The sequence below is a fragment of the Sus scrofa genome, chromosome 13 (assembly GCF_000003025.6).
Source record: "Sus scrofa isolate TJ Tabasco breed Duroc chromosome 13, Sscrofa11.1, whole genome shotgun sequence".
Taxonomy (NCBI): domain Eukaryota; kingdom Metazoa; phylum Chordata; class Mammalia; order Artiodactyla; family Suidae; genus Sus; species Sus scrofa.
Genome location: NC_010455.5, coordinates 27,566,512 through 27,579,285, shown reverse-complemented (window position 1 = coordinate 27,579,285; position 12,774 = coordinate 27,566,512). Strand labels below are relative to the sequence as shown.

Sequence of the window (12,774 nt, the reverse complement as noted above, 5' to 3'; positions counted from 1 at the left end):
ATAAAGGTTAAGTTGTTAACCACTAATTTTAAAGACAGACAGACTTGGGTTCAAATCTAGAATCTGTTACTAGGAGTGTATACTTGGACAACTGACAAATTGTCATTTTCATTTTTTCCACCTCAAAATGGGCAGATTACCATCCTCATTACACTGTTTTAAAAAATAATAAAAAGCTCTTGGTCCTTCCCTTGAGATACAGAAAGTACTCTACTCGGTGTTAAGTTACAAGTTCTTGTAACACTAAGAACATCAAGAAGAATATAATTTCAAAAAAGTAGCTAAAATTTATAAATGTCAGAGAAATTTAAGTCATGTACAAATGAATCTGAGTGGAAAGTGTTTTCATGTTTTGAGTCTGTTCACAAAATATTCCAATATTCAAGTATTGTAACATAGAAATATAAATTAGAACTTGAGGAATTATAAAAATTTAATAAAATATGACACAGTATTAAATAAATTATGAGCCAATCAGATCAATTTCCTAAACATGAAGGTTATCACTTGGCTCCATTTAAAGTTGACTCAGGCAAACTCACCCTCTTCCGGGGGGTTAACTATCATTTAAAAATCACCTTAAAAGTAAAATTATGAATATAATTTTATGCTTTTTCCCTTGAAAGCTGGTTTAACTTTTGATTCAAGTTTTAATTCCTAATTAAACTTTTTCAAGCCTTCTCTGGTCCCTTGTTTTTATCTAACAGCAGAAAATCGGCTAAATTATATAGCACTGCTCTTAAGTAACTTGGCTGAAACCGAAGTATATCTGTATATTAATAATAATTTACAAAGTATGAAAACCAATTTGACTTTTGAAAGAAGCAATCTCAGTAATCTAAAAAGCCACTCTATAAACCATTTAAAGTTCTGAACAGCTAATCTGCTCCATTATAATTTCAAATGTATTATAATTGTTTTTATTTTGATTCTAAGTTTTGGCATAATGACACTTCCAAGGCTCAGTAACAGTACACTGTGTTACATTTAATAACTGGGTTAAAAATATAATGGAACTACAATGATCAATGAATAAGTTAGTGACACCTACGAACAGAAAGTGCCTTTGAAACCCCCAACAATAATCTGCACCAAAAGGCATACTTGAACATGCATACCTCAAGTCATCTCTTGGTTCTTTTTTTTCTGGAAGTTTCATGTGCTTGGAGTCTGTTGATAGGCGCTCTTCGGCAACACTGGGCTCCTGGCTTAACATGGGAACCTCTGAAGAAAGTGAGAGCTCCCCTTCATTGGAGACTCCAAAGAGGTCTGGGTCATCTTGAATTACATCAATTAAGAGGACATCATCTTCATATGCTTTAAGAATATCTGGAAACCCCACTTTAATTTCTGCGAAGTTCTCAGTAATTTTTCTACCACTAGCTTCAGAGGAAACTGGTTCGAATGTTTTTTGTTCATTAGAGCAGAGGGCAGGACTTTTCTCTATACACCCAGGATCATGAGAAAAGGTATTCTCAACTGTGAGAGAAACAGCTTCCTTATTAGAAATAACATTGCCTGGTTTAGAGATGTGGTTAGATGGTTTACTACCCTTACCATGCTTTAGAAAGCTTGAAGAAATAATACAGGAACTCTTACTGCAGTATGAGTCAGTACCAACTTGTACTGGAATTACACTGTTTTGTATGCTCAACGATTGAGGTCCTGAAGTTACTGTGGCAACATCTTCTTTAGTCCTATTCTGTCTTACCTCTGTCCCAGATAAATTGTCAAGAAGTTCTAGGGGACTATATACTTCTCTCTCTGATGACCTGGCATTTATTTCTTTTCTTTTTTCTGTTTTGTTCTTAAGTAAAGGAATTTTAAAATTAGTCAGCCGTCCTGTGTTCAGTATCTTGACCAAATCTGGAACCACAAGTGTCTGCTTAGCCACGCACGCTTTTCGATGAATAGTTTTGTTTATAGAGTTATTGGCTTCCTGGCCATCCTGAGAAGCCACTGTTAAATTAAGTTTTGTAAAATTCCCTCTATCTTTTTTTTTACTTCCTATTAAGCTTTGAGTCATACAGGTTAATGGAGTATCTTCAGTAGCATTAGAAATGACCTCTGACTCACTTCTGCTAAGTTCCTCTGACTTCAATTTTTTGTCATCATTGATTATAGGTTCTTTTTTAACCATTAAAGTAGGTTCTACTGCAGAGCCTGAAGATAAACAATTTAAATTAGAATCCAATTTTTCTTTACTTGAAGATTCACTGTTTGTTTCTGTTAGGGAACTCTGTAGCATTAATCTGGCGTCAGTTAAGTAAGTTTGATTTGCTTGCTGTTTAAGGAAATCATCTTGCCTAAAACATTCCAAAGACCCAGGAAGAGAGTTATTTGATTGTGGCAAGGAAGTCTTTTTCCAACACTGGGCAGAAATTCTAGCGCATGAGTAACAAGGCCAAGTTCTCTTGCCAGTCATTGGTATTGTTCTGCGACAGCTTAACTTAGATTCTTCAGCTTCATTCTTCAAGTCTTCCCTTGAAGATCTCTTTTCAATAGGATGGCAACTGCTAGGTGACTTCACTACTGAGCTTTTCATAGACTTAAAATACTCTTCTGGATCCATGCTTCTAGATCCTAAGGGCTCTGAAGCAATCGTTGTTTCTTCTTTCAAAAGTGGCTCAAGGGTGTTCTGAAACATAGCATTTACAGGATGTTCAGGACTTGTTTTTTTCCCCAATGTTTCAGGAAGACTTAATAAATGATTCACTGGTGACAGTGTATCATGGTTTATCTTTCTCAAAGCCTTTATAGGACATTTTTTAGCCTCTAAAGTCTCTGCTTCTTTACTTTCAGCACCTGTTTGGTTTTCTTGTAACACCAATTCAGACTGGTTATACACTTTAGAGAACTTCACCTCAAAAACCATTTCATCTCCTTTTTCAGACACCTTCATCCTTTTTTTGGTTTTTTTCCCAACACTGCTCTCCTCTAGCGAATATTTATTTTTTTCACTTTGAAGGCAGGAAAGCAAACTGTTATTTTTACTTTGGTATAAATCATTCTCTTCAAGCAGTAACTTATTTACTGGCATTACATTTTCTTCAGTTTGTAAAAGCTGAAAAATATTATTTGCGTCACTCTTATCTGCAAGACTCCTAGGGTTTTCTTTCTTTAACTCTGAGGAATTTTCTGGTACATGCATATATCCACCATCAGGTTTACATGCAAGGCTATTTTCACCATTAAAACGCTTGGAATGGGGGAAATAATTGTAATCCTGTAATTTTAAAATGGGATTATTTTCTACTCCAGGGGACAAGCTGTTACAAGAATATTTCAGAGTATTCTTGTACAGTTCATCTTGGAATTCAACCTTAATATTTTGTGAAGACTTATTTTCAGTTATTTTGAGAGGTGGGCTTTCTAAGCTTTTACATTTTTTAATGCGAATTTTTCTTTTAATACCTTCTACCAAACTTTCCTTACCCGAAGACTGCAAGAAAGCCATATTTTGAAATTCACTGTATTCCACTTTTTGGAAAGATTCCGAACTGGTTAACGATTCCTTTCTTACCAGGTCAGTCCCTGGCTGTGGATCATCACTTGAGACTTCAGTAACTTTTCTTTTTTCCCTGGCTGATCAAAACAACAAAACATACCAGAAAAGATTTTATATTGAGAAGGAAAAAGCAATGCCATTAAAAAAAAATTTTTTTTTTAAATTGTGAAGCCATCCATTTTTATTTCCCTGAATAGCTATATGGAAACACATTTGTTTTTAAGTCAAAGACCTGATTTCCAATAAGGAACTATATACAAAGCTGTATACATTCTAAGGCAGGTGAACAACCTCTAGCATCATCATTATTTCACACTAGCCAAAGTGGATCACTAGTAGGAATTCCTTTTAAAGAACTTCTGACCAAGGGATCCTAACGGGCAAACACCTTTTAAGGGAATTTCTGTTTTCTTCCTCTCTCCTGGTCAACCGTGTCCATCTGTAAAGCCAATGCAGATTCAAGTGACACATTAGTGATAAAACACGGATAAAGGAGAAGGGGTGCAAAGGCTAGAAAGGGAGTGACCCCTGAGTGCTTCCTTATTGTGTCTACTTGACTACAAGGGGAGCGCTGCTTCCTTCGCTGCTTCTAAGCCCGTCTGCTCTGACGGGTCTGAAGGGCCCACCAGGCTCCCAGGCCCCTCCACACGCCGCCTCGCCAAGGCCTTCCCAGACCCAGACGCCTCACCCGACTGGTCACTTTCCACCTCTTCTCTCTCAGACGCCCGGGCCACCATCCTCCTCTTTTGTCTGCTCTCCTCGCGCCTCCCGGCCTCAGGACCGCTATCTTCCACCTCGCTTGACTCGGGTCCGGACCGCCGGCCTCGCTTCCTGGGACCTCGCGTGTCGCCCTCACGCCCCGGGGCCGTCGCTGGGCCCGAGGGCGGCGGCCGCCGCATCCGCTCTGGGCCGCCTAGTGTCCGCAGAGGCCCGCCACACCTCCTGGCTGGAGCCTACCGGCCGCGCGAAGTCTACTCCTACCGCCAGGGATCTTCGGCCCCCAACTCCGCCCCGGCCCGCGCCGCGCCTCGCCGCCCGCCACCTAAGCCCCGGTACCGGAAGCGGAAGTGGGGCCCGAGGATCCCAGCGAGGAAGCGCGGCGGGGCCAACCGGCTGAAGGACCGCGAGACTCTGTGGTCAGCGCCTACCGTATTCACTGAGCTGGGGTGGGGCCTCCCTACTGGGCCGGTAGAAGCTTCCATTCGGCATTCGGCGGACCCTCCTGGGACCTTTCGGGGCCCCTCTCCAACCTATTGTCTCTAAGGACTGGTTGCTAGCAAAGAGCCAGTGGCTTCTAACACTACCCTGAGTTTTCTGGGGTCCCTTTCCACCTGCCTTCTCGACGTCCTGTAGGCACCTCACTCTCCAGTTAGGTCCCAAACTATTGACCTTATCTTTCCTCGTAGGCTTTTTCCTCTTGTGTTGGTGGATAAGCCATCTACCCAGTTGTCAGAAATTTAGAAACCTTCAGAGATACACTTCTTTCCACTTTATCTGTCACATCCACATTCATTTGATCTGCTCGATTCAAACTTCTGTTTCTGTCAGCCACTCACCTTGGCTCTGGCTTGCAGACTCAGACTGACCTAATGCATCAACCTCCTGGATTTTATTCATGCCTCCATTCTTGTGTTATTTCAGTCAGCTTCCACCTGCTGCCTAGCCATGCCCTTCTGGTGAAAGGCTATCCTGGTATCCTGGCATTTCCCAGCTTGACTTTTTTTTTTTTTTTTTTTTTTCGCCGCACCCAGTGTCTTGCATCCTGGGTGAAGGGCTAACCCAAGCCACAGCAGTGACAACTGCCAGATCCTTAACCAGTAGGCCAACAGGGAACTCCTCCACCTTGACCTTTCATGAACATCCTTTGCTTAAAGACTGAAAGTAACAGAAAGTTCAAACTCTTTAGTGTGGTATTTGTGGCTTTTCCTGATATGGCCCCGGAATATTCGATTTTATCTCTTACTGTCACTATAGTGGAAAAGTTGTGCTTTGGTGGAAATCTGTGCACGAGAGTCACCCTTCTGCATTATTTGATTCTATGGGAGATATTTTGCAATTATGTAAGTTGTAAGTGAGTGGTAGCAATGCAAAATAATGGTCTATAGACACACAAATTCTTTCCTACAGAAGTTCAATTATCTTCCCACTCCCTGTTGAAGAAGCCAGTGTTCCTGCCTTTTGCACATTCATTTCAATATTCCTTTTCTAGAAATGTGTCTGTTCTTTGGACTTATCCTTTGAGCAAGTGGTTATAAAATCTGCCTAATGAGAGAAACACAATCTTAACATTTTCATTTTTACATCTATATGAGAGTCATGATTTCGAAACTGAGCAGCACCCCCCCAACACACACACACGCCCTCCCAGGCACAAAAAGTTTTGTGTGTCCCTGTTTCTTCTTTATAGCCTTCTTGCAAGTTCCAAAGAGCACATTCAAACAGTTACTAATTAGGGACGTGAGGGAATGCAGAAACAAAGGGAAAGCAGTCAAGGATCACCAGTGTAGCCAAAAAGCAGAGTCCTAGTTCTTCCTCATGTGATGTGCAGAACAATCTGATACATATCTTTGAGATCTTCTACAGAACTAAGGCCCCCACCTGGGAGCAGGATGATAACTTCAGGCTGAGCACAGGCACATAGAACCCAGACTGGTTTGAACTAGGAGGCTGATAATTGAGATTCCCAAAACATCACCCTGTTACTTCAAGCCAACCAATCAGAAAAAAAGTATATGTTGTGCAGACCTTCCCTGCAAATGTTGCCTTTGAAAACCCTTCCCTGAAGACAATCAGGGAGTCTAGATCTTTTGAGCATGAGCTGCCTGAACTTCTTGTTTGGTGCTCTGCAGATAAACACTTTACTTTCCTTCATCACAATCTGGTACCAGTAAATTGTCAGTACTGCACTGCAGGCATGCAGACCCAAGTTGGATTCAGTAACAATTTTACCTTTTTTTGGAGTGGGGAAACACCACACATACCTTGGTATGCACTTAAACCACATTGGGCTACAACTGAAACTCCCCAGCTTCCCTATGATCTGTCATGCCTGTTGTTTCCTACATGCTGGTCCTGGAAATTCCTTCTTTGCTTGTCTGCTTAGTGAAGTATATATTCCCCTTCAAGAGTCAGGGCAAGGATCACCCCTCAAGGAATCTTCCTGGCTGCCTTTCTCTTTACACTTGGAGAGATCTGGTGTTCCTGTTGGCCAACACATGGCTTTCAACTGTTTATTTATATGTGTCCCTCAGGGCAAGTACCTTCTTTTAATTTTGGCATTTTGTGTGTTGAATGAGGAAATTGGTGACTTTGAGTGATGTATTAAAGGATAGTAGGTGGGAGTTTGTGTCGTGGCTCAGTGGTTAACAAATCTGGCTAGGAACCATAAGGTTGTAGATTCGATCCCTGGCCTTGCTCAGTGGGTTAAGGATCTGGCGTTGCCGTGAGCTGTGGTGTAGGTTGCAGATGAGGCTCTGGCAAAGGCCAGCAGCTACAGCTCCAATTAGACCCTAGCCTGGTAACCTCCATATGCCATGGGTGTGGCTCTAGAAAAGACAAAAAGACAATAAAATAAAATAAAATAAAGGTTGGTAGGTATGATGCAGAGAGTGTGAGTACTGTGGCAGTTTGGATAAGTGGGTAAGTAGAATTAAGAGCTTCTAGAAAATTGAACTTAGATAAAGGCAGTGTAAAGAATCTGGAAACTATTTCTTTCTGCTTGCAAATACCTCCCATCAAAAGGAAGCCAGTTTAAGAATAGCAAAATTTAGAAAAATTATTTTAGGGATTTCAGGGTACAAGCTCATTCCAAGTTCACTTTGTGCCTCAGTTTCCTCATCTGTAAAATGAAACAAGAGCACCTTCTTTTTTTGCTGCTTTTTATTTATTTATTTTTTTTAGGGCATCAGAGCTGTGGCAACCAGCCTATGCCAGGGCCACAGCAATGCAGGATCCAAGCTGTGTCTGCCACCTACTCTGCAGCTCATGGCAACGCTGGATCCTTAACCCACTGAGTGAGGCCAGGGATTGAACTTGCAATCTCATGGTTCCTAATCGGATTCATTTCTGCTGTGCCACGACGGGAACTCCTGAAATACGAACCTTCTGAAGGAAATATGTTATCCCCAAATATGCCTCTTTGACATAAAGATTTTGAGCTGAAGTTAATTAAGCAGCAGCAAATGCAGAAAAACCTCTGTACCCTCACTTCTTTCTGTCTAGAGGCAAGATATAAATTCTTCTTTACTAGAGATTACTCTAGACCCTTAAAATTTTTTTATTGAATGAAAGATTCTTTAAATTTACAATTTTCCTTTTTCATTTTTTAGCTTTTAATAAAGTATAGTTGATCTACGATTTTGTGATAATTTCTGCCATACAATAAAATGATTCAGTTATGCATACATACATATCCACTCTTTTTCAGATTCTTTTTCCACATAGATTATCACAGAAAGTATTCTGTGTAGAATTCTGAGTAGGATTCCCTGTGCTATACAGAGATCCCCTTTGACCATCCATTCCATACAATAGTGTGCATATGCTGTAGGAGAAAATGTCCCAATAAAATGTAGAAAGGAGACACCCCAGCCATGATGACTAAGCAAAGTCTAGCCAACTGCCCCAACCAGTCCTCCCCCATGCATCTGCTGCTGTAAATTGTTTCCGCATCTACTACCTTGCCTGACGTCACTCCAGTCCAACTAGCCAAGCTTGGACCGGAAGATGTAGCCCATAAAAGCCTTGTGAAACCCTTCTTCCGGGCTCAGACTCTGGAGAGCGATCTCCTCTGAGCCCGCTGGCATAATAAACCTGAGTTCTCCAACTCTCTGAGTGCTCGCTTGGTTTCTCGCCGGGTAAAAGAGCTGACCCACTGCAGCCACAAAGCTGCCGGAGCTGGTACACTACAGCCACGGGGCTGTCACCAGAGCTGATGCGCTGCAGCGCAGGGCTGCTGGGTATCTGCCGTAACAATGCCAATCCCGAACCCCCAATCCATCCCTCCCCCTGACTTTTCTCCTTTGGTAATGATGCTTGTTTTCAAAGTTTGTGAGTCTTTTTCTGTTTTGTAAATAAGTTCATTTGTATGATTTTTTTAAGATTCTACATATAAGTAATATCATATGACGTTTGTCTTTGTCTTGCTTATTTCATTTAGCCCTTCGCGACTCTATACTCTTATTAGTCTAGAGATGGCACTAGAGGAATCTGCAAATAAAACTTACTCTATTAGTTTCTTCCCATATATTTACCTTCTGGCATTTGGCACCCTTAGAAGCCTAAAACTGCTTTCCTTTCTCCTGTCTTTTATACACAAATTTATTCTTTGTGGAAGATGCTAAAGAAGTTGGAGTCCTAAGGAGTTTGCATGAGAATTAAATATGCTAATATTTGTAAAGTACTTAGAACAATGCCTAGCAGATTGTAAAGACTAACTAGATATGTTAAATAAACACCTTCAGAATAAACATTGCTGCTAAGATCTTGGTAAAATAAAGGTAAAAATACAAGTCTCACTTCTTTATTGTGAATAAAAACAGATTGTCTTAAAGTCAGTTATCGGCCCAGGAATTTAAAGACTTATGCACATATAACTGTTGAGAAATGAATAAAAGAGATATGAGAAGAGCTTAGGAACATAGGAAATTGTAAATTCAAGCATACTGAGTATTCTGAATAAGAAAATTATAATCTTTATTGCAGTTCTTATATTCTTCATACCAAATGCTTTCACAGAAAACTTGAGGAGATTAGGTGTATTTATACAAGTTTTCTTCTATCCTCTTCCGTGAAATGATTATCATAATCCTATTATTGTGCTTGACAGTGTCTGGAAAGAGCAGGCACAGTTGTTTACCAGAAAAGACTCCATCTTCTTAGTGGCAGATTTCACACACTTGGGAGTCAAGAAGATGGAGTAGAATATTTCTCCACACCCATTGGATTGCATCTCAGTCCACAGAGAGTCAGCTTTTTGTGGGTACCTGGGAGTCCCTTCTCTTCCATTCTCCCCACCCACCCACCCCCTTTTCTTTTCTACACTTTTCCCCTTGTCCCTGGATCCTGATTGACACTACTGCCTAGCCTTTGAAGTCAACTTCAGAGCTACTGCTCCTCCAATGTCTCTCGTGAATGGCAAGTCCTAGTTCTGTGCTGGAAAGATGACAGCAGAGCCACATTGTCTGCTTTCTACAACTTAACAACTTAGAGATCATTAATGCATAGGATGGGCTACATAATTTGGGGGGCTCAGTACAAAATGAAAATGCACTTTTTGGAGGCTCTCTTTAAAGAGTAAGGAATTCCTTATATTTGGAATCTAAAATATGACAAAAATGAACTTATCTACAAAACAGAAATAGACTCACAGACAAGGAGAACATATTTGTGCTTGCCAGAGTGGAGGGGGTTGGGAGAGGGGTGGAGTGGGAGGTTGGGGTTAGCAGATGAAGCTATTACAGAGGCGATAAACAAAGTCCTACTGTATAGCACAGAGAACTATATTCAATGTCTTATGATAAACCATAATGGAAAATAATTTTTTAAAAAGAGAATATATATATGTATAACTGAATCACTTTGCTGTGAAGCAGAAATTAACATTGTAAATCAAATATACCTATATTTTAAAAAATATATGTATGTATATTTTTTAAAAGATTAAGGATTTAAGACAGAGACATCAGGGCATTAAACCAAGTGTGGGTCCCTGTGCAACTACACAGGTTGTGTGCCCATGATGCTGGCCCTACAGATCTGTGGTTTACTTCCACAGACCTTTCTATTGCTAATATTTATTAGCTTTGACCTCATAACTTCTTCTCTTTATCGTGCCAGTTCTTGGTCAGTTTGCCCTCACAGAAATTCCACACTCTTCCTCTGTCCTCCTCTGCATCACAGGGGCCAGCACCTCAGCCTGTGTTTTCCATGTTTCTGAATCATGGGTGAGATTTGACTAGTGGAGGACACTGAGAGGAGAATGGAGAAGGGAGGAGTTCCTCAGCTCTTTCTCTGACTTAGGGTTTCTATGAGACAGCAGCTACATCTCCTCTGGGCCTCCATCCTTGGGGGCCAGGCTCACTGGGGTGCAGCTTCAGCCACCTGCCTTGAGATCCCTTTTCTCTCCATCCTTAGAGTGGCAGTGGCTTTCTGTTGTTACTCATCTCCGGAAACCTCAACAAACAGTTTGCTTTCTCAATTCTTCTATCCAGTTTCCTGCATTACATTCTTGCGTTTAAGATACTTAATTTCTTTACTTGGTAATAGACTGCCTCCCCACCCCCCACCCCATCTCAACTGACCAAAGTGAGGATAAAGGAACACAGGAGATGAAAGGAAAGACTTCTGTACTGCCATGGTATCAGGAAATGTTTTTTCACCCTCTTGAAATGAATGTCTAAATAATGCAAGAATACATGTGGTTTTCTCCTAAGACACGGTCACTTTCCTTTCTCCTAAGTATTTCCGGTGTTTTCACCAGGAGTAGCTTCTTATTTGACTTCAGATTGTGAATCTTCTGTTCAGGAACATCATCCAATCTTGCTCAGTAAAGAATAACATAATGGAACTTTTTAAATGCTAAACAAAAATCAATGATCTTATTTCCCTGAGAGGGGGATAGGTGAAGTGTTAGGGGACGGAAATGTCAAGGATTCAAAATCAGCCACTGGTCCCAAATAGTTTACTTCAGATATGTAAGTCCAGACTTGGAAATCGCAAATAACTTTCTATCCACTAGAGGGCCCCATATCCAGAGCAGCCAAGGATGACGCGCCACTCTTCCTCCGGCTCCAGAACACCACGCTCTTTAATCTTAAGAGTTTTGATTGTGTCATTGAGTCAGATGAAGTCAATTACTCAATGTAATAAGTCCAAAATGGAACACAATGGGCATCTGTCAGCAGAACAGAAGCTCAGAAATCATCTAGTCTAACCCCTTTGTTTTACTACCATGAGGCACAGAGCTAAGTAATTTAAAAGTGCTGTAAACCAATCATTTCCTAAGTGTTTCTTCTGCTGCTGCTGAGTCGCCCGCACTTTCAATGGCCACTCTTCAGGAGACAATCCCCTCCCGTCTGAGAGAGAGGGAAGTAAGCACAGATTCATTCTGCTGCTTCTTTGTGCAGTTGCCTACCTGTCTAAGGATGTCTGGGGTGCAGGTGCTCACGTTTTAGCATCTCTGTAAGTGATCTTGCATTTTTGCCTCTCAATTTTTCAAAGTGAATGAGAGCCAACATTGCAGTCTATTATTTTGTCTTGAGGAGGTAATTCCCATTTCACTTTCCAGAATGGGATAACCTCAGAGAGAATGCCTGCGGCTGCTATGTCGAAATCAAGCTTACCACGGAGAGAGAATGATTTGAAGTGTGACAGACCAAATTTCCTCCTATTTAGTCATCTTTTTTTTTTTTTTTTTTGTCTTTTCATCTTTTCTAGGGCCGAACTCACAGCCTATGGAGGTTCCCAGGCTAGGGGTCTAACGGGAGCTGTAGCTGCCGGCATACACCAGAGCCACAGCAGCACAGGATCCAAGCTGCATCTGTGACCTACACCACAGCTCACGGCAATGCCGGGATCCTTAACCCACTGAGCGAGGCCAGGGATCGAACCCAAAACCTCATGGTTCCTAGTTGGATTTATTAACCACTGCACCACAAGGGGAACTCCCTAGTTAGTCTTCTTCCCACTCAAGAGAACATTATATATAGTTATAGTGTTCATAATGTTTATACAGGTGACTTCCAGATTTATATCTCTAGCACCATGTCCTGCTTTGTAGCCCCTTGTCCATGCCTTTGAGCCAAGTGGCTGGGATAAACAGTTCCTTGCAGGGTTCGACTCATTTAACCAAGAGCATTCACCAAACATTTTCCCTTCCTGCCCCAGGGATTCCTCCAGTGCCCCACAGCAGACAGCTGGCTTCCTTCAGGGTGTAGGCAACTAGAAAGTGCAGCAGCATTAGTGTATCTGTGTATATATGTTGGGGGTGGTGGCGGGGGGTGGAGAGGCTCTTGCCTCCTGCCCTTTGGACAGATAATCCAGGAGGCATTTTGTATGTTTCCTCAGATATTTCTGAAGATGTGAGCCCTCATTGCACAGGCAGCAACCTTGATAGCACATCTTTTTATTGGCCTCTCCTCTGTCCTGGTCTCTCTCCCTCTTTTTACCACTGGTCCTGTACCTCCTAAAAAAAAATGTATTTCTGGGAGCTGCCTGGTGGTCTAATGGTTAGGATTTGGCCATTTCACTGCTGTGGCCCAGGTTCA

At 41.6% G+C, this 12,774-nt stretch overlaps 1 protein-coding gene across 1 annotated transcript in view; it reads right to left on the bottom strand.

Moving 5' to 3' along the window:
- Window positions 1-4,568, bottom strand: part of TOPAZ1 (testis and ovary specific PAZ domain containing 1) — a 69,292-nt gene extending 64,724 nt beyond the window's left edge. The window contains 2 exon segments of the mRNA XM_021071723.1: window positions 1,119-3,585; window positions 4,197-4,568. Of these exon segments, the coding sequence (XP_020927382.1) occupies window positions 1,119-3,585; window positions 4,197-4,407 (2,678 nt within the window). The 5' untranslated portion in view covers window positions 4,408-4,568.